At 38.2% G+C, this 20,982-nt stretch overlaps 2 protein-coding genes across 7 annotated transcripts; both read right to left on the bottom strand.

Moving 5' to 3' along the window:
* Nucleotides 1-1,912: 1,912 nt before the first annotated feature.
* LOC118219999 (oocyte zinc finger protein XlCOF6.1-like) lies at nt 1,913-20,668 on the bottom strand. Of its 6 annotated transcripts, none has more exons than XM_035403587.1 (3): nt 8,609-10,145; nt 3,630-3,732; nt 1,913-3,245 (listed from the first exon to the last, which is right to left on the bottom strand). In XM_035403587.1, the coding sequence occupies exon 3, from the start codon at nt 3,095-3,097 to the stop codon at nt 1,994-1,996; it is 1,104 nt and encodes a 367-aa protein (XP_035259478.1). In that variant the 5' UTR covers nt 3,098-3,245; nt 3,630-3,732; nt 8,609-10,145; the 3' UTR covers nt 1,913-1,993. The 6 variants fall into 6 exon arrangements, with proteins under 6 accessions (XP_035259478.1, XP_035259481.1, XP_035259480.1 ...); XM_035403590.1 differs by lacking the exon at nt 8,609-10,145 and adding an exon at nt 4,080-4,516; XM_035403589.1 differs by lacking the exons at nt 3,630-3,732; nt 8,609-10,145 and adding an exon at nt 20,516-20,668.
* LOC118219997 (zinc finger protein 501-like) lies at nt 13,892-20,519 on the bottom strand. The gene is made up of 2 exons (XM_035403581.1): nt 16,189-20,519; nt 13,892-15,353 (listed from the first exon to the last, which is right to left on the bottom strand). Exon 2 carries the CDS (start codon nt 15,318-15,320, stop codon nt 14,103-14,105), a length of 1,218 nt encoding a protein of 405 aa, XP_035259472.1. The 5' UTR covers nt 15,321-15,353; nt 16,189-20,519; the 3' UTR covers nt 13,892-14,102.
* Nucleotides 20,669-20,982: the final 314 nt, after the last annotated feature.

Below are 20,982 nucleotides of genomic sequence, written 5' to 3'. Positions count from 1 at the left end.
TTGTAAGGGCCTAGAGATATGGAATTAGGTAGTGTTACGGGATGACCATTCGCGTCTTTTTTTAACTGGAGTTTGTATTTCCTAACCCCGTACCAAATTCCAAAAAGGTCCACAGGCTTGTAAGGGGCCTGCAGGATATCGCCATGTCTCATTAGAAACGGTTCAATATCATGGTCCGACACTCGGCCAGTCCAGAATTTTACCACAACATTGATGGTATCTATAGCTACAGAAGAGTCGATAGCCCAATTACTCCAAGGGGCTTCATTTGATTTTGCATATGCCGTCTCCGTGAAGCGCCTCAGGGCGTCTTCGTGGAAGAAACAAAGTTCAAAATCTATCCTATTAGGCAACGCAATGAAAGAATAAACATCCTTGACATTAATGCCGCCTGATGCAAAAAGTAACTTTTCACCTTCTCTGGTATATTTGAACCTCGCCCAGTGCTGGGTGAGTCGAGAGGCGTAGGAGGCCATGTTTGTTATTTTATTTTTTATTTCCTCACCCAGATCGCAGCCGTAGCTACGGCCGCGGCCTGGGGAGATTTCTGCTGATAGGTTTTTTTTTTGTTGTTTTTTTAACACACAGTAATCCACTCAGTAAACCAAGTTAAGCGCAGCGATAAATTAACGCAGTAATCCGAGTTAACCACCGGTTTTGCCCCTGCCACTCATCTTCCTTGTTCTGTTAGCAGTAAAGAAGTGGGTGGGTTATTTTCAATATATTTGTATAATTTAACTGTAAATAAACATTTCTAATAGATACACACGTCCGTCTTGTATGCAGCCATTTTTTGTTATCATAATTGCCTCTCACAACCATAAATTCGATCAGGATCAATGTATTGGTTCAAAAGGCAACAATCCAATCCAGTGGATACAGTATGTAAATTGATCTGTATCTTTACAAATCATAGCAAAACATTTATGTCAATGTTATGTCAATTAATGTTCTCTGCAAACACTGCCAACATCAGTGTTCATGTTTCCAATTTGACGCAATCATCACTCATGCTGGTGCCATTTTCCCTTCTGTTAAACCTGTCAGTAAGTTCTAGCACTCTCACCCTCATTTTGATCATATCTGTACATTGTAACAGAATTTTGTTAGCAGGATTATGAAAAGATTGGTTCCTACCACATTTTTTCGTTTTGGACAGTATCGTAGCAACATTTGTTATATTGCCAAATTACGTTGCTCAAGAATCAAACTCATTTTCTATCAGTGACTTTTTATTTAGTTGAGATACCTATGACATTTTTTAAAGATGAAAAACGTCACATTCAGACAAATTGAAAATGTTCAAAATAATTACAACAGTTAACACCTAATGACTCAAATTTTGTTCTTGCACAATTAGTGTTATGCATTATGAGCAACATTAATTAAACTACATTTACACACAGGCCTAGAAAGGAGAATCCAGAAATGAACACGTCATAAAGGCCTTGGTAAGTGTACAGTCAGTGCAAAATTATTTAATAAACATTTCATATATAACAGTAAATAAAACTGTGAAACAATGGCCCTCAACTGCTATCTCTGAAAAAAACATACTGTCTGAAGTCTACAATGTACAATTAAAGTGCATTTCACATAGTAAGCACACTTTACACATGGGTTACTCACAACTAGTTTCTGATGGAATTTTCTGGTGTTGAAATGAACATAAAGAACCACTGAGCTCATGACTTCTCACATTTACAATTTGTCCAATGGGGTAACATTATACAGCCTTTCAAGCATTTCTGGCAAAAATATAACAGATTTAAATGATGCAAGACTGACAAACGTTCCACTGAGTACATGTCAATGCCTTTTCATTTGTAAGAATCGTCTGGAGTTTTAATGAAAAGATAAGAAGGGGTTTTTGAATAAATTTTCAGGTGTTATTTTACATTGGAAAACACCAGAAATCTCTCACCTGTACAAACTTTTCGGCAGTCATTTAAAATAGTTAATATATTTATTTATTTATTTTCTAAATGAAAAACTAAATGTGTATGGAAGGCTTTTCACCTGCATGAATTTTCAGGTGGCTACATAAATGAGCTCTTTGAGAAAAGCACTTCCCACACTGAATGCACGTGTAGGGCTTTTCACCTGTATGAATTCTCAGGTGTCTAATTAAAGCTGAATTTGTTCCGAAACACTTCCCACACTGAGTACACTTTTCACTTGTATGACTTCTCTGATGTACATATAAAAGTTTTTTTGTGGAAAAGCACTTCTCACACCGATAACAATTGTAGGGCTTTTCACCTGTATGACTTCTCTGGTGGCGATTTAAATGACATAATCTGGAAAAGCACTTCTCACAACAAGAACACTTGTATGGCTTTTCACCTGTATGAATTCTCAGGTGGCTTCTTAAATTAGATATGCGGGAAAAACACTTCCCACAGTGCGTACATTTGTGTGGTTTTTCGCCTGTATGAATTTTCAAGTGGCTACTTAAACTAGCCATTTGGGAAAAACACTTCCCACACTGAATACAATTGTAGGGCTTTTCACCTGTATGAACTCTCCGGTGAGAAATTAAATGACCTATTTGGGAAAAGCACTTCTTGCATTCAAAACATCTGTAGGGCTTTTCACCTGTATGAATTCTCAGGTGTGATTTTAAATCAGCTTTTGCACGAAAACACTTCTTACACTGCATACACTTGTACGGCTTTTCATCTGTATTAATTTCACATTTATTCCTGTGAATTATCTTGTTTTGAAAGGAACCAGCACCATTCATCGCAGAATTCATGAGATCACTCACTAAACTTTCATTGTATTCACACTTCATTTTATCAGACTTAAAATTAAAATCCTGCAAGTCACTGAAGTGTTCTGCTTTAAGGTATCCTCCATCATCAGTCTCTGTTTTGATTTGGTCAGGATGTAGATGGGTTAAATATCCCAGCTCTGTACTGTCTAGGCTCTCTATCTTAAGATTCCCAGTGTGGGTGGAGCCCAGATCAGTTTCTGTTTTAATCAGTGGTGTGTGTGTGTGGTGTACATCACTGACCCCGCTGTGTGCTGTAACACACTCTGGCTCCAGTGTGTTGAGTCCTGGTGCAGCACACTCTGTCTCTGACTCTGCCATGTGGACAGACTCCAGCCCACTGAATCCTTCTTTCTGTCCGATCCTGTGCTGCTCAGTGAGCTCTGGTAGCGTTGTCTCAGTGTCCTGTCTCAGACCCGACTCCAGTCTGGATCATACTACTGCTCAAAGGTGTTCAGAACTGCAGCTCCTGGAGAGAAACAGGGAAAGGGATTTAGTCCTAACCAAACAGGTCCTACTGCAGCAGCTGACACATTCTTTACATTCTGCCGTCCTTCAGATGCCTGACCAGAATTCGGAACAATTCTGGAAAATCTAGTATGGGTAGCAACTCTTAAGGTGTGTAGGAATGTAATAAGGAAGTACTGGAACTAATAAACCACAATAAGTAAATGTGCCAAATCGTCACTGCAGTCAGTGTAAGAGCCTTGACCGTCATGATGTCAAGGCTGTTGTGTATTAAAGGGGAATTGCACTTTATAACACTTCTGATTCTCACAACTGATATTGTCCTTCTAATGAATGTGTTCCCCTTCATTTTTCAATTAGTTATTTCATTGTGTCAATATTTTACGCTGTTTTGTTGTTTTCCTTTACAAATGCAGGAAGTAGATCCAGGCAGTGTAGTGTTGAACTCAAGGATGCATATCATTGCGCGACTTCTGATGTGGGCGTACCTGCAGACAATAACATTAGGTTGGTCGCAGAAATCATAGACATATATGCATATATGTGTCTATGGTAGAAATAGTGTTGTATGACTACTAGCTAGCGAAATCAAAAATTTCTGAGGACGAAGGAGATTTTATTTTTGATCATGGGATTGTTGTGCCCTAATCAATTCGAGCCGGAACACATAGAAAAAGAGCTGGCTAATTTGCAGGCTGATCGTGCGAGAGCGAGTCAGGAGCGGGCCGAGATTTAGGAACCACAGGCTATTCCCAGGACAAACGGCAACTGGTAGCAGACATCCTATGTATCACAGACAGACGCAATACTGTTAGCCAGCCTGCATAGTACCTACCTGTAGCGGTTCGACCAACGATGGAAGAACGGTGGGCACAGCTCCAGGCTTCAGACGGTCGACTTGGTAATCGGTGGCTTCAAAGTGGTCGCTGCATTAAGTCCATTGAGCATTACGTTTTAAAGTCCTCGTTTGCGAACTTCTTCGGCTGTTATGTTGGGGTGTCTGATTACATCCAGCCATGTCTGGCACAAAGGTGCATCGTGTGGACAACTATGAACATGTGCTTTCAAGGCAAGTTTAATGGGGGTATTATAACAACCGGGTACAATGCACCTCATTATTATTGGTCTTATATCGCATCAAACAAAAGAACGTTAGTTTGTTCGATTTCAACGCTAAGTTAACGGAATGTTTTGCTTCGCCTCTTCTCGGTTTTGCCGCGAAACGAAATTGAAGAAGAAATAACCGGAAACCATATTACTATGTGGAGTTACGCAAAAAAAAGAAATAGATCTTTTTTTCTAACGTTAGACACTTAAAATGAAATTATTAATTTAAAAACGAAGGGCAACACATTCATCAGTCATGAGAAGCAGAAGTGTTATAAAGTGCAATTCCCCTTTAAGGGGAGGCACCACCCCTTAATAGGAAAAAAAATTCCTTTACTCATATCAAAATGAAATTTTACCAGTTGAATAAAGACACAAATACATGGTTTTCTTGTATTATGACTTTTCTTTTTTTAAAATATGCAAATGAGCTATAAGCTCATTAAATATGTGCTAATTTGCATATAAGCATATTCTATCTATATATATATTTTTTAATTTATTTAATCTTTATTTACCCAGGGTAGGTTCACAGAGCACGGATGCTCTTCTGCAGGAACGCCCTGCTTCACACTCATACATATTCACACCAGGGAGCTCAACAGATAAAATCTGACCTGATTTTTTTTTTTAATGTGATCAATAACTCAACAGCTAGGGCTTGTCAGAGGCTTTTGTCAAAATACAGTTTTTTAAAATCAATTCCTAAAACAATATGTATATGCTGACCTTTTACTGATAAAATGCCACATAAAATGAAAATGACTGAACATATCAAAAAAGCCTCTGAAACGCCCTAGCTATAACATTTAAGAAGTAGTATGTAAAATTATGCAGCTGTATCTATTGTTAAAGTTGAGATAAATTGAATACCCAAAGGGCAACATACAGTTTGGAGAAAATGGCTGTTAAAGGGACCTTTAAACGCTAGTAGCCAATGAAATCAAAGAGTTCTGCTAGTATTTCATCGATCCTCACAGTGACAGCAAAGGAAATAGCCACATATGCTCATTCTAGCAGTACGATCCAGGAAACAAGCTTTTTAACGATACATGATTCAACCAGGTCAGTTTTAATACTGCGGAGGCATTTAATCATAAAAGATGCTATCATAAGCTCAGTTTATGCTTTGTGTACTTGACGATGGTGTTGTATAATCATCTAAAGTACGCAAACTATTTATAATGATCATTTACCTTTAGTTTGTTCATTTTGTGAAACTACACAAGTTATAGAAGCAAAATATCAGAAAATAACAAAATTGACATATGGACCAAAATCATCGTTTTTGACGGTGGTGCCTCCCCTTAACCAAGGAATCTTAGGATAATCAGACCCAGATGGTAGATTTCTCACAGCCTAAGTTACTTTCCTAAAAGAAATTCAAAAATCGATACCAAAATCTTGGTAGTCAATAGCAATACTAGGAATATTCTATGATTCTCCACACCTAATTTGATACCATTCAAATAAAGAAATCCTCCACTCCTTTAACAACTTATTCCAGTGTAAGATCACAACTATGTGATTAGAATGTTCTGAAATAGTAATTGAAAGCAACAGAGTTCTAGAACACCGACTTATACATTTTGGGGAAAAAACTAACATTTCAAAAATCCTACTCTTCAAAGGGTTTTTTAAAAACTACGTATCAATAAAAAAATAAAACATTGGCATGTAGCCTTCATGTATTAAACAGTAAACTGTGAACAGCAGCTTTAGACTGGCTCTTTCCTGACCAACCATCATTTAAGTAGACAATATTGGGCTTGCATTCAGTTATATATGTAGACAGTAGTGTATGACTGTGAGCTCAACATTTCCCCTCAGACTTCTCAGCAGGTGATAAACCTACCAGTAGTAAGTGCTTGTGTGTTGTTAGCCTTCATTGACCACCAGATGAGGCCAGTACGTTAAGTGAAAGTTTTGGATGGTCAGTGCCGCAGAAAATCTGTCACGCCGTGAATAATCGACAAAAGTCTCAGTAGAAAATGAGATTAAATCTTTAAAAAGTTACATTTGTAGAATCATTATCGATTTCGCTTAGCCACTGTCAATGAGGCTACCTCGCTGAAAATTAATTCATCAACTCAAATATTGCTATATGCCTAAAAATACAATACATTTGATGGAACCCTATTCAGCATATTTACTGGATTTCCAGACGTTTCTTAAGCCGCGCTTCCATTACATTACATTACATTTATTTGGCAGACGCTTTTATCCAAAGCGACGTACAAAAGTGCAATTCATAGATTAATTTAGTGAACAACCATAAGAGTCCTACAAGATGACACTATAGCGCCGTTGTTAATTTATTTAGCTACATCTTTAAATCGCTGTAATTTCACTGACCAGTTGATAGAGAAGTAACGTTGGACCCGTACCAAGTTTTCCATCTCTAAAATGAATTCCACTCTCATGTGTGATTCAGTAGATACTGCTAAATGAGCAAACTGATATCTAGAGTTCCCTGCAATAGATTGGCAACCTGTCCACGATGTATTCCTGTCTCTCGCCCAATGCATGCTGGGACAGGCTACAGTACCTCTCGCAACCCTGACCAGTAATAACCGGGTATAAAGAATAAATAATTGCGTTTTGAGCTTGTAGATCATGAAATTATGTCAACACTGGAGGGCATATTATTTCACCTCTAAAATAAAGAACTCAAGAGAAAGCAATCCTAACTAGAAAAACAAACATATAACTACACTGCCAAAAGTATGTGGACAGCCTTTCTAATTAGACGGTTTGGCTACTTCAGCAACACCCATTGCTAACAGGAGCATAAAATCAAGCATACATTCATGCAAGTTCCATAGACAAACACTGACAGTAAAATGGGTCGCACTGCAGAGCTCAGTGACTTTCACCATGGCACTGCCATAGGATGCCACCTTCCCAACAGGTCAGTTTGTTAAATTTCAGCCTTGCTACAGCTCCCCCGATCAACTGTACGTGCTGTTATTGTTAAGTGGTAACGTTCACAACGTTCTGTGGTAGGCCACACAAGCTTACAGAACGGGACTGCCGAGTGCTGAAGCGTGTAGCACATAAAAATCTGTCCTCGACTGCAACACTCACTACCGAGTTCCAAACTGCCTCTGGAAGTAACATCAGCACAAGAACTGTTTTAGTCAAGAGCTTCATGAAATGGGTTTCCATAGCCGAGCAGCCACACACAAACTTAATGTGTAATGCCAAGCGTTGACTTGATTGGTGTAAAGCACACCACCATTGGACTCTGTAGCAGTGGAAACGCTTTCTCTGGAGTGATGAATCAGACCAACAGGCGTGTTCCAAAACAAGTGGAAAGAGTGGGAGGCTGTCATAGTAGCAAAGAGGGGTCCATCTCCATATTAATGCCCCTGATTTTGGAACAAGTGTGATGTTCGGGTGTCCACATACTTCTGGCCATGTAGTCTATCTACAGCAGCCAAAATGAGAGGAAGCTTTCTGCTCTTTGCTGTCACACACTGAAACGTCAAACTATATTATTAGTCAGTGCATGCGACAGCAGCTACAAAAAGAGCTGGCAGCAGGTCAAGGTTAAACATAAAAACATACCGCATTGCCTCTTTATTGAAATTCTGCACTTTTAACTAGGTAATGTGCAAGTTAGTGGGTTAACCTCATGGGGCATTTGGAAACACAATGAAAACATTAGTTTTAGACATGCCTTTTGGATGCAATGCAGACTTTCCGTGCTCAGTACAGCTACTCTACCTTTAGGCTACTTATATTTTCACTTCTTTGGCTATAATGGTTGTCTGGTTCTCATTTCATTTCTTCATTTTCTTCTCTACCTTGTTTGAATTTTCTAATTATTTACTACTGTATTTACTGTGTAATCCTGTGTCCTGCTAGTTGGTTTTATTTTGCTTTTACTATTGTCTTCAAACGGGAAGCACTGTACGTTGTACTATATGAATAAAGCAAATTAACTAACACAGTTAAATATTACTCCTATATTTTTAGCATCGCTAAATAATAATAATGATAATAATAATAATAATAATAATAATAATAATAATAATAATAACAATGTACCTCGCCTCGGTACATTTCTGGCTAAACAGAGAAGTAGCTCCATGAAACCGAAAATTCTGAGATTATCCACAAATGTCAACAAATGAATTGGTTAGATGAGTAACCCAGGTAGCGACATGAAACAGGACCCTGATTTGGAGCTTCCTGGTAAACAAAACCAACACAACTGCAAAAGCATCAAGATTATGGTTTTAAAACACTTACCCCTGTTGTTTGCAGACACTGTTAATAAACTAAATTGTTCGTTTATCGTTATGTAGTTCATAAACAGCAGCGCATGATCCCAAACGCCTGTTAAAAGCTGTGTGAACCAAAAAGCAAATGAGTTGGAGGTTCTTCCTCTTTTTCTTCTCTAAATTTAAATGCGGCCCGTGAGGAAACGTGTAAAGGTGCATACCGCCACCTACTGTACTGGAGTGTGTAACATCAGGGCTTTACATACTTCAGATTACACAAAAGAAAGACAAAAAACTATGTTTTACTATCTAATCCTGTATCAGTAATGAAAATAAAGAGAGCCTTGCAGCACTCCCACATTTTCTACCACATCCCTAAAATCCAATCCAAACTCCATCCCCGTCCTAGCTCATATATCTTATTATGTAAAGTGTTCCTCTCTTTATTATATTTACCATTATATTTACACCTCATTATGACATGCGCGACAATTTCGGGAACATTACAAATATCACATTTATTTGAAATACACTTTGCCATTAAATAAAGATTTGAATTTAATCCAGCATGTCCAAATCGTGAAAAAGCCACTTCCTCTCTTCTGCACTTCCCTTTGAAAGCCTTCATCTTAATTGATTTCTGTATGCTGTAATAGTGTCTTCCTTTAACATCTATGTCCCACTTCTTCTGCCACGAATACCTCACTGTCTTTCTTTTTAACGATTTGGCCTCACCTTTTCCAAAGGGAACTTTCATTATTTCATCGTCATTTAATTTCAACGCTCTCTTTGCAATTTCATCTGCTTTCTCATTTCTCTCCACACCAACATGAGCAGGAACCCAACAACATTGTACATTAATTCCAACTCTTTGTATTCTCAGAATTATCGTAAATATTTCCATCAATAAATCATCTCTTATTGTTTATTTTGAATTCAAACTATTAAGTGCTGCAGTAGAGTCTGTGACTACTCTCTCAGGCCTGACCTCTTCTACCCATTGTAATCCTAAGATTATAGCAACTATTTCTGCTGTAAATACAGATAATATATCATTAACTCTTTTGCATATGGCTACATCTGGTTCATGCCTTTATAATGTCTAGGCTTGATTATTGCAATGCTTTGTTTACCTACCAGACTCTACGTTACAGCGACTTCAATTAGGACAAAATGCAGCAGCCAGAGTACTTAACCCACACACGCCGCTCAGAGCATATCACTCCTGTTCTTAAATCATTGCATTGGCTCCCTGTTAAATCCAGGGTTGAATTTAAAGTGTTGCTAACTACTTACAAAGCATTGCATGGCTTTGGACCGTCATATTTGCAGGATTTGATTGAGCCTTATATTCCCTGTCGTACCCTGCGTTCAGCTACTGCTGAACTTTTAGTGGTTCCTCGTTGCCGATTAAAAACAGCTGGGGTAAGAGCTGCTAGAGCTTTCCGTGCCTCTGGAATTCAATCCCAAGCCATATCAGAGGTGCAGCAACAATTGATTCTTTTAAATGATGTCTTAAAACTTACTTGTTCGCATGTGCCTATTCCTCTTAGTTTTGACTTCTTAGGTTATTTATTTATTTATATTTTTTATTTATTTTTTATAATAAAGCGCCCTGGGATGTACGCATGAAGAGCACTATATAAGAGCTTATTGTATTGTATTGTATGAGATTCAGTACTTTTTTACATTTTGTTTCAATATGTTTAACACGAGTTCTCCAAAAACATTTCTCATCAAACCATAACCCTAGATATTTGAACTCTGTTACCCTTTAGATACATTGACCATACAATTGAAGCTGCATATTATCTATCCTTCATTTTCTGGTGAAGAACATGCAGCATGACTTTGCAACTGACATCTTAAATCCCCAGTCATATGACCATCTTTCAACATTCAATATGGCACTCTGAATGCTATTAGTCACATGCCTAATAATTTTCCCTCTTTTCCATATAGCCCCATCATCTGCATAAAGCGATGACCCAATATCTCTACCAACATTCATAAAAATATCATTTATCATAATGTTAAACAGAATAGGGCTAATGGCACTACTTTCAGGAATAACATTTACAATATCAAAATCATCTGAAACAGCATCTCCAACTTTAACATGGAATGTCTGACTAGACAGGAAATCGAAAGCCCAGTTGCATAGCCTTCCGCCAATACCCATTTTATGCATTTTAATCAAAAGCCCTTCTTTCCACATGGATTCATAAGCACAGGGGTTTTTACAGATTTTCTTTTCCCACTCATCTTTTTAATCACTGACCAAATGTTACCCAATTCTATTCCTCTGCTAATGGAGGAGCAGAATTGCCTCCATGCATTCTTCTTGGATGATTTAATAATTTTCCATGCCACAGCTCTCTTCCTTTGATAATCAGATTATATTGACTCAAATGATTTCTTAATATTCTGAATGCATGATTTCTCTCTTTTATAGCATTTTTACATTCATCATTCCACCATGGAACCATTTTCTTTTTCCTATTCACTGTGCTCTTAGGAATGCATATTGATGCAGCACTAATAATCATGGAAGTCACTGCTCCTGTACAGTTATCTATATCACCCTCTATAGATATTCGTTCAGTGTACTCAATACAACATTCTCTAAATATTCCCAGTCAGCTATAGGAAAACACAATCTTTCAATTACGTTACCTTCCTGAACATACATATCAAAATTCATAGAGCATAATATCGGAAAGTGATCACTCCCTATCTTAGATTCATTCTTTACATTCTTTCACATGAATTACTCATATTTCCAGAGACTAAGGTAAGATCTAGGCATGAAACTGAATTTCTTGTAACATACACCCTGATACTTCTTCCATCATTGAGACAAGTAAGTGATCTCTCCTCAAATAGTTTTTCAACTACTTCTCCATTTGTGTCAGTATGTTCACTGCCCCATAGAGTATTGCGAGCAATACAATCTCCACACCATATTTCTCTTCTATCAACACTTTATGAGATCTCATGAAATATTTGCATTGACAACTTCTTACAAGGATTATAAAAATGTACTAATTTGATATCTCCTCTGGGGCTACACATTTCTATCACTATACATTCATACTCACTTGGAACATTTACTCTTCTATATGCTAAAGTATCCTTAATGAATGTTACGCATCCTCCACCTTGTTTTCCAATTCTGTCACATCTAACAGAGCCGTAACCTGACATGACAAAGCCCAAGTGTGGTCATAACCATGTTTCTTGTATACAAATAGCATCAGGTACAGCTTCCAGATCAGCCTACAACCTTCTTGAACTCTTGTCTATTCGCAATTAAACTTCTGGCATTCCATTGGAGGATATTAAATACTGTGAGGAAACTAATCACCTTGAGACAGTTCATCATAATTAGAAGGGTTCAACATCCCATGAATCAGATCAGCCTTAACTTCTTTAATCCCCAATATCTCTATAGCTGCCTCTACAATTGTCATGATTCTGTCACTTTGTTTCTTTTATTGCATTGCCACATTCACAGTCTTACAGATGAAAGCAACAAAGCTGATTTTATCCACAATCAATGTGTCCTCATTAATCTCCTTTATACATGGATTTATTTCTGTTTGTCTCTGACTTGGGGTGGGAGACGGAACCTCTATTGGTCATCTATTCTCAAACTCTCTTGCGCTATTCACCACTTGTTATACTGAATCTGGCTAGCTCGCTTTCCTTCGCAACTGCTTCAGCATAAGATACCTGGTTTGTTACTTTATATTTCTGCACCTCTCTAGCTTGCCTTTGAACAGGAGATCCTCCAAAAGCAGCACTGTGTTCATCGCCACAGGTGCAACATTTGATTTTTGCATCTTGACCACATTTTCCATATTCATGTTCACCCCCACATCTTGCACATCTTTGCTTTCCTTTACATCATCCTGCAGTGTGTCCCATTCTTTGACACCTGAAACATCACAGTGCTGCTGGGATAAACTCTGTGACATGATAACTCATATACCCCATTCTTACTTTCTTGGGCATAACATTTTCAAACTCAAGGACTACTGACAGTCTATCCGTTTTTGCACTCTTCCTATGCATTTGTATTCTTGTAGCTTTCACCACCTTTCCTCCTTTCAATTCCTGGATTATCTCATTACATTACATTCATTTGGCAGACACTTTTATCCAAAGCGACGTACAAAAAAAGTGCATCCACAAAATGTCATCCATCGACATTGACAAATGTCCATCATAAATAACACCCCTAAGCTTAGCAGCATTCCCTGGGATGTGAGAGCTGATCCTGTCTCCATTCAGTGTTTCCGCACTGAGAATCTTATCTCTTTGCCGTTGATCTGTAGCAAAAGTCAAAAGCCACCTGTTACTTTAATATTTTGCAAACTTAATCTTTCCTATTTCTCTCTCAATTGCTTTCGTCAGTTTCAGTGGGTGACAATGCCCTCCTTCTTTTCTGAACATTACCATCACTTTTCATTCATTTTGTTCATTCTCCTTCCTCACACTTGTCTTCGTAGCCTTCACTTTTTTGGCCACGTTGCCCAACTCCAAACCAAAACAGCCAGAACTGTCAATCCTATTTCTATTTCCTCTTTCTAGATGCATCCGGCCATGTCATATTATCGCTATCTCCATCTGAACTATCACACATGATAGCTACAGTCACGGTACAGTTGTTGCTAATCCGCTAAATCAAAATAACTGACAAATGGATTTCAAAAGTTGTCACAACTTTTTATTTAGTTCAGATATCTATGACATTCTTTAAAGATGAAAAACTTCACATTCAGACAAATTGAAAATGTTCAAAATAATTACAACAGTTCACACCTAATGACTCAAATTTCTTTCTTGCACAATTAGTGTTATGCATTATGAGCAACATTAATTAAACTACATTTACACACAGGCCTAGAAAGGAGAACCCAGAAATGAACACGTCATAAAGGCCTTGGTAAGTGTACAGTCAGTGCAAAGTTTTTTAATAAACATTTCATATACAACAGTAAATAAAACTGTGAAACAATGGCCCTCAACTGCTATCTCTGAAAAAAACATACTGTCTGAAGTCTACAATTTACAATAGTAAGCACACTTTCCATATGGGTTACTCACAACTAGTTTCTGATGGAATTTTCTGGTGTTGAAATGAACACCACTGAGCTCATGACTTCTCACATTTACAATTTGTCCAATGGGGTAAAATTATACAGCCTTTCAAGCATTTTTGGCAAAAATATAACAGATTTAAATGATGCAAGACTGACAAACGTTCCACTGAGTACATGCAAATGCCTTTTCATTTGTAAGAATCGTCGAGTTTTAATGAAAAGATAAGAAGGGGTTTTTGAATAAATTTTCAGGTGTTATTTTACATTGGATGAACACCAGAAACACTTCCTACACAAAATAGCCCAGATCACAAAGTAGGCTTTCATAAAATACTTCCCACAAGAATCTCCCACCTGTACAAACTTTTCGGCAGTCATTTAAAATAGTTATTTATTTATTTTCTAAATGAAAAACTAAACGTGTACGGAAGGCTTTTCACCTGCATGAATTTTCATGTGGCCACATAAATGAGCTCTTTGAGAAAAGCACTTCCCACACTGAATGCACGTGTAGGGCTTTTCACCTGTATGAATTCTCAGGTGTCTAATTAAAGCTGAATTTGTTCCGAAACACTTCCCACACTGAGTACACTTTTCACTTGTATGACTTCTCTGATGTACATATAAAAGTTTTTTCGTGGAAAAGCACTTCTCACACCGATAACAATTGTAGGGATTACCTGTATGACTTCTCTGGTGGCGATTTAAATGACATAATCTGGTAAAGCACTTCTCACAACAAGAACACTTGTATGGCTTTTCACCTGTATGAGAACCCAGGTGGCATCTTAAATTAGATATGCGGGAAAAACACTTCCCACAGTGCGTACATTTATATGGTTTTTCGCCTGTATGAATTTTCAAGTGGGTACTTAAATTAGTCATTTTGGAAAAACACTTCCCACACTGATTACAATTGTAGGGCTTTTCACCTGTATGAACTCTCCGGTGAGAAATTAAATGACCTAGTTGGGAAAAGCACTTCTTGCATTCAAAACATCTGTAGGGTTTTTCACCTGTATGAATTCTCAGGTGTGTTTTTAAATCAGCTTTTGCACGAAAACGCTTCTCACACTGCATACACTTGTACGGCTTTTCATCTGTATTAATTTCACATTTATTCCTGTGAATTATCTTGTTTTGAAAGGAACCAGCTCCATTCATCGCAGAATTTGTGAGATCACTCGCTAAACTTTCATTGTATTCACACTTCATTTTATCAGACTTAAAATTAAAATCCTGCGAGTCACTGAAGTGTTCTGCCTTAAGGTATCCTCCATCATCAGTCTCTGTTTTGATTTGGTCAGGATGCAGATGGGTTACATATCCCAGCTCTGCACTGTCTAGGCTCTCAGTCTTAAGATTCCCAGTGTGGGTGGAGCCCAGATCAGTTTCTGTTTTAATCAGGGATGCATGTGTAAGGTGTACATCACTGACCCCGCTGTGTGCTGTAACACACTCTGGCTCCAGTGTGTTGAGTCCTGCTGCAGCACACTCTGTCTCTGACTCTGCCATGTGGACAGACTCCAGTCCACTGAGTTCCTCTTCTTTCGGTCTGATCCTGTGCTGCTCAGTGAGCTCTGGTAGTGTTATCTCAGTGTCCTGTCTCAGACAGACTCCTGCCTGCATCATACTGCTGCTCAAAGGTGTGCACAAGTGCAGCTCCTGGAGGGAAACAGGAGAAGGGATTTTAGCTTTAATCAAACAGGTCGTACTGCAGCAGCTGACACATTCTTTACATTCTGCCGTCCTTCAGATGCCTGACCAGAATTCGAAACAATTCTGGAAAATCTAGTATGGGTAGCAACTCTTATGGTGTATAGGAATGTCATAAGGAAGTACTGGAACTAATAAACCAAGTAAATGTGCCAAATGGTCACTGCAGTCAGTGTAAGAGTCTTGACCAGCTTGACGTCAAGGCTGTAGTGTAGTAAAGGGGAATTGCACTTTATAACACTTCTGCTTCTCATGACTGATATTGTCCTTCTAATTAATGTGTTGCCCATCACTATTCAATGAGTTATTTCATTATGTTAATATTTTACGCTGCTTTGTTGTTTTCCTATACAAATGCAGGAAGTAGACCCAGGCATTTCAGTGTTGAACTCAAGGATGCATATCATTGTGCGACTTCTGATGTGGGCGTACCTGCAGACAATAACATTAGGTTGGTCGTAAAAATCATAGACATATATACATATATGTGTCTGTGGTAGAAATAGTGTTGTATGACTACTAGCTAGCGAAACCGAAAAATGTCTGAGGACGAAGGATGAAGGATTTTGTTTTTGATCATGGGATTGTTGTGCCCTATCGATTCAAGCCGGAATACACAGAAGAAGAGCTGGCTAATTTGCAGGCTGATCGAGCGAGAGCGAGTCAGGACCAGGCCGAGATTTAGGAACCACAGGCTATTCCCAGGACAAACGGCAACTGGTTGTAGACATCCTATGTATCACAGACAGACACGATAGCATTAGCCAGCCCGCATAGTACCTACCTCGAGCGGTTCGACCAATGATGGGAAAACGGTGGGTACAGCTCCAGGCTTCAGACGGTCGCCTTGGTAATCGGTGGCTTCAAAGTGGTCACTGCATTAAGTCCATTGAGCATTACGTTTCTAAGTCCTCGTTTGCGAACTTCTTCGGCTGTTATGTTGGGGTGTCTGATTACATCCAGCCATATCTGGCACAAAGTTGCATCAGGTGGACAACTATGAACATGTCCTTTCAAGGCAAGTTTAACGGGGGCATTATAACAACCAGGTACAATGCACCTCATTATTATTGGTCTTATATCGTATCAAACAAAAGAATGTTAGTTTGTCCGATTTCAACGCTAAGTTAACGGAATGTTTTGCTTCGCCTCTTCTCGGTTTTGCCGCGAAACGAAATTGAAGAAGAAATAACCGGAAACCATACTACTATGTGGAGTTACGCTACAAAAAGAAATAGATCTTTCTTTCTAACGTTAGACACTTAAAATGAAGTAATTAATTTAAAAATGAAGGGTGACACATTCATCAGTCATGAGAAGCAGAAGTGTTACAAAGTGCAATTCCCCTTTAAGGGGAGGCACCACCCCTTAATAGGAAAAAAAATTCCTTTACTCATATCAAAATGAAATTTTACCAGTTGAATAAAGACACAAATACATGGTAAAATCTGACCTGATTTTTTTTTTTTTATGTGATCAATAACTCAATAGTTAGGGCTTGTCAGAGGCTTTTGTCAAAATACAGTTTTTTAAAATAAATTCCTATAACAATATGTATATGCTGAAAAAAAAAATTTTTGACCTATTTTTACTGATAAAATAAAATAAAAATGAAAATGACAAAACATATCAAAAAAAGCCTGTGACACACCCTAGCTATAACATTTAAGAAGTAGTATGTAAAATTATGCAGCTGTATCTATTGTTAAAGTTGAGATAAATTGAATACCCAAAGGGCAACATACAGTTTTGAAAAAATGGCAGTTAAAGGGACCTTTAAACGCTAGTAGCCAATGAAATCAAAGAGTTCTGCTAGTATTTCATCGATCCTCACAGTGACAGCAAAGGAAATAGCCACATATGCTCATTCTAGCAGTACGATCCAGGAAACAACTTTTTAACGATACATGATTCAACCAGGTCAGTTTTAATACTGCGGAGGCATTTAATCATAAAAGATGCTATCATAAGCTCAGTTTATGCTTTGTGTACTTGACAATGGTGTTGTATAATCATCTAAAGTAGGCAAACTATTTATAATGATCATTTACCTTTAGTTTGTTCATTTCATGAAACTACACAAGTAATAGAAGCAAAATATTAGAAAATAACCAAATTGACATATGGACCAAAATCATCGTTTTTGACGGTGGTGCCTCCCCTTAACCAAGGAATCTTAGGATAGTCAGACACAGATGGTAGATTTCTCACTGCCTAAGTTACTTGCCTAAAAGAAATTCAAAAATCGATACCAAAATCTTGGTAGTCAATATCAATACTAGGAATATTCTATGATTCTCCACACCTAATTTGATACCATTCAAAGAAAGAAATCCTCCACTCCTTTAACAACTTATTCCAGTGTAAGATCACAACTATGTGATTAGAATGCTCTGAACTAGTAATTGAAAGCAACAGAGTTCTAGAACACCGACTTATACATTTTGGGGAAAAAACGAACATTTCAAAAATCCTACTCTTCAAAGGGTTTTTAAAAACTACGTATCAATAAAAAAATAAAACATTGGCATGTAGTCTTCATGTATTAAACAGTTAACTGTGAACAGCAGCTTTAGACTGGCTCCTTCGTGACCAACCATCATTTAAGTAGACAATATTGGGCTTGCATTCAGTAATATATGTAGACAGTAGTGTATGACTGTGAGCTCAACATTTCCCCTCAGACTTCTCAGCAGGTGATAAACCTACCAGTAGTAAGTGCTTGTGTGTTGTTAGCCTGCATTGACCACCATATGAGGCCAGTACGTTAAGTGAAAGTTTTGGATGGTCAGTGGTCAGAAAATTTGACACGCCCTGAATAAACGACAAAAGTCTCAGTAGAAGATGGGATTAAATCTTTAAAAAGTAAGATTTTTAGAATCATTATCGATTTCGCTTAGCCACTGTCAATGAGGCTACCTCGCTGAAAATTAATTAATCAACTCAAATATTGCTATATGCCTAAAAATACAATACATTTGATGGAACCCTATTCAGCATATTTACTGGATTTCCAGATGTTTCATAGATTAATTTAGTGAACAACCATAAGAGTCCTGCAAGATGAGTGACACTATAGCGCCGTTGTTAATTTATTTAGCTACATCTTTAACTCGCTGTAATTTCACTGACCAGTTGATAGAGAAGTAATGTTGGACCAGTACCAAGTTTTCCATCTCTAAAATGAATTCCACTCTCATGTGTGATTCAGTAGATACTGCTAAATGAGCAAACTGATATCTGGAGTTCCCTGCAATAGATTGGCGACCTGTCCACGATGTATTCCTGTCTCTCGCCCAATGCATGCTGGGACAAGCTACAGTACCTCTCGCAACCCTGACCAGTAATAACCGGGTATAAAGAATAAATAATTACGTTTTGAGCTTGTAGATCATGAAATTATGTCAACACTGGAGGGCATATTATTTCACCTCTAAAATAAAGAACTCAAGAGAAAGCAATCCTAACTAGAAAAACAAACGTAAGTGCAAAAAGTATGTGGACAGCCTTTCTAATTAGACGGTTTGGCTACTTCTGCAACACCCATTGCTAACAGGAACATAAAATCAAGCATACATTCATGCAAGTCCCATAGACAAACACTGACAGTAAAATGGGTCGCACTGCAGAGCTCTGTGACTTTCACCATGGCACTGCCATAGGATGCCACCTTTCCAACAGGTCAGTTTGTTCAATTTCAGCCTTGCTACAGCTCCCCCGATCAACTGTACGTGCTGTTATTCTTAAGTGGTAACGTTCTAGGAGCCACAACGTTCTGTGGTAGGCCACACAAGCTCACAGAACGGGACTGCTGAGTGCTGAAGCGTGTAGCACATAAAAATCTGTCCTCGACTGCAACACTCACTACCGAGTTCCAAACTGCCTCTGGAAGTAACATCAGCACAAGAACTGTTTTAGTCAAGAGCTTCATGAAATGGGTTTCCATAGCCGAGCAGCCACACACAAACTTAATGTGTAATGCCAAGCGTTGACTTGAGTGGTGTAAAGCACATCACCATTGGACTCTGTAGCAGTGGAAACGCTTTCTCTGGAGTGATGAATCAGACCAACAGGCGTGTTCCAAAACAAGTGGAAAGAGTGGGAGTCTGTCATAGTAGCAAAGAGGGGTCCAACTCCATATTAATGCCCCTGATTTTGGAACAAGTGTGATGTTCGGGTGTCCACATACTTCTGGCCATGTAGTCTATCTACAGCAGCCAAAATGAGAGGAAGCTTTCTGCTCTTTGCTGTCACACACTGAAACATCAAACTATATTATTTGTCAGTGCATGCGACAGCAGCTACAAAAAGAGCTGGCAGCAGGTCGAAGTTAAACATAAAAACATACCGCATTGCCTCTTTATTGAAATTCTGCATTTTTAACTAGGTAATGTGCAAGTTAGTGGGTTAACCTCACGGGGCATTTGGAAACACAATGAAAACATTAGTTTATTAGTGATTAGCCCATGTAAATACTACCATTGCGAAACCCTCTTGCAATTGAAACCTTCCTTAATAGTGTTCACCCTTGCAAAACCAGGAAATCTGATGAACACCATGACATGCCTTTTGGATGCAATGCAGACTTTCCGTGCTAAGTACAGCTACTCTACCTTTAGGCTACTTATATTTTCATTTCTTTGGCTTTAATGGTTGTCTGGTTCTCATTTTATTTCTTCATTTTCTTCTCTACCTTGTTTGAATTTTCCAATTATTTACTACTGTATTTACTGTGTAATCCTGTGTCCTGCTAGTTGGTTTCATTTTGCTTTTACTATTGTCTTCAAACGGGAAGCACTGTACGTTGTACTATATGAATAAAGCAAGTTAACTAACACAGTTAAATATTACTCCTATATTTTCAGCGTCGCTAAATAATAATAATGATAATAATAATAATAATGTACCTCGCCTCGGTACATTTCTGGCTAAACAGTGAAGTAGCTCCGTGAAACCGAAAATCCTGAGTTTATCCACAAATGTCAACAAACGAATTGGTCAGCTGAGTAACCCACGTAGCGACATGAAACAGGGCCCTGATTTGGAGCGTCCTGGTAAACAAAACCAACACAACTGCAAAAGCATCAAGATTATGGTTTTAAAACACTTACCCCTATTGTTTGCAGACACTGTTAATCAACTAAATTGCTCGTTTATCGTTATTTAGTTCATAAACAGCAGCGCATGATCCCAAACGCCTGTTAAAAGCTGTGTGAACCAAAAAGCAATTGAGTTGGAGGTTCTTCCTCTTTTTCTTCTCTAAATTTAATGGCAGATCGCGATGAAACGTGTATAAGTGCATACCGCCACCTACTGTACTGGAGTGTGTAACATCAGGGCTTTACATACTTCAGATTACACAAAAGAAAGAAAAAAAAAACTATATTTTACTATCTAATCCTGTATCAGTAATGCAAATAAAGAGAGCCTTGCAGCACTCCCACATTTTCTATCCCATCCCTAAAATCCAATCCAAACTCCATCCCCGTCCTAGCTCATATATCTTATTACGTAAAGTGTTCCTCTCTGAATTATATTTACCATTATATTTACACCTCATTATGACATGCGCGATAAT

This window comes from Anguilla anguilla, chromosome 2 (assembly GCF_013347855.1).
Source record: "Anguilla anguilla isolate fAngAng1 chromosome 2, fAngAng1.pri, whole genome shotgun sequence".
Lineage (NCBI taxonomy): Eukaryota > Metazoa > Chordata > Actinopteri > Anguilliformes > Anguillidae > Anguilla > Anguilla anguilla.
This window is presented reverse-complemented; position numbering and strand designations above follow the sequence as displayed.

What these genes read in the sequence shown, in the direction of transcription:
- LOC118219999 (XM_035403589.1), bottom strand. Translation starts at nt 3,097, where the DNA reads ATGGCAGAGTCAGAGACAGAGTGTGCTGCACCAGGACTCAACACACTG.
- LOC118219997 (XM_035403581.1), bottom strand. Translation starts at nt 15,320, where the DNA reads ATGATGCAGGCAGGAGTCTGTCTGAGACAGGACACTGAGATAACACTA.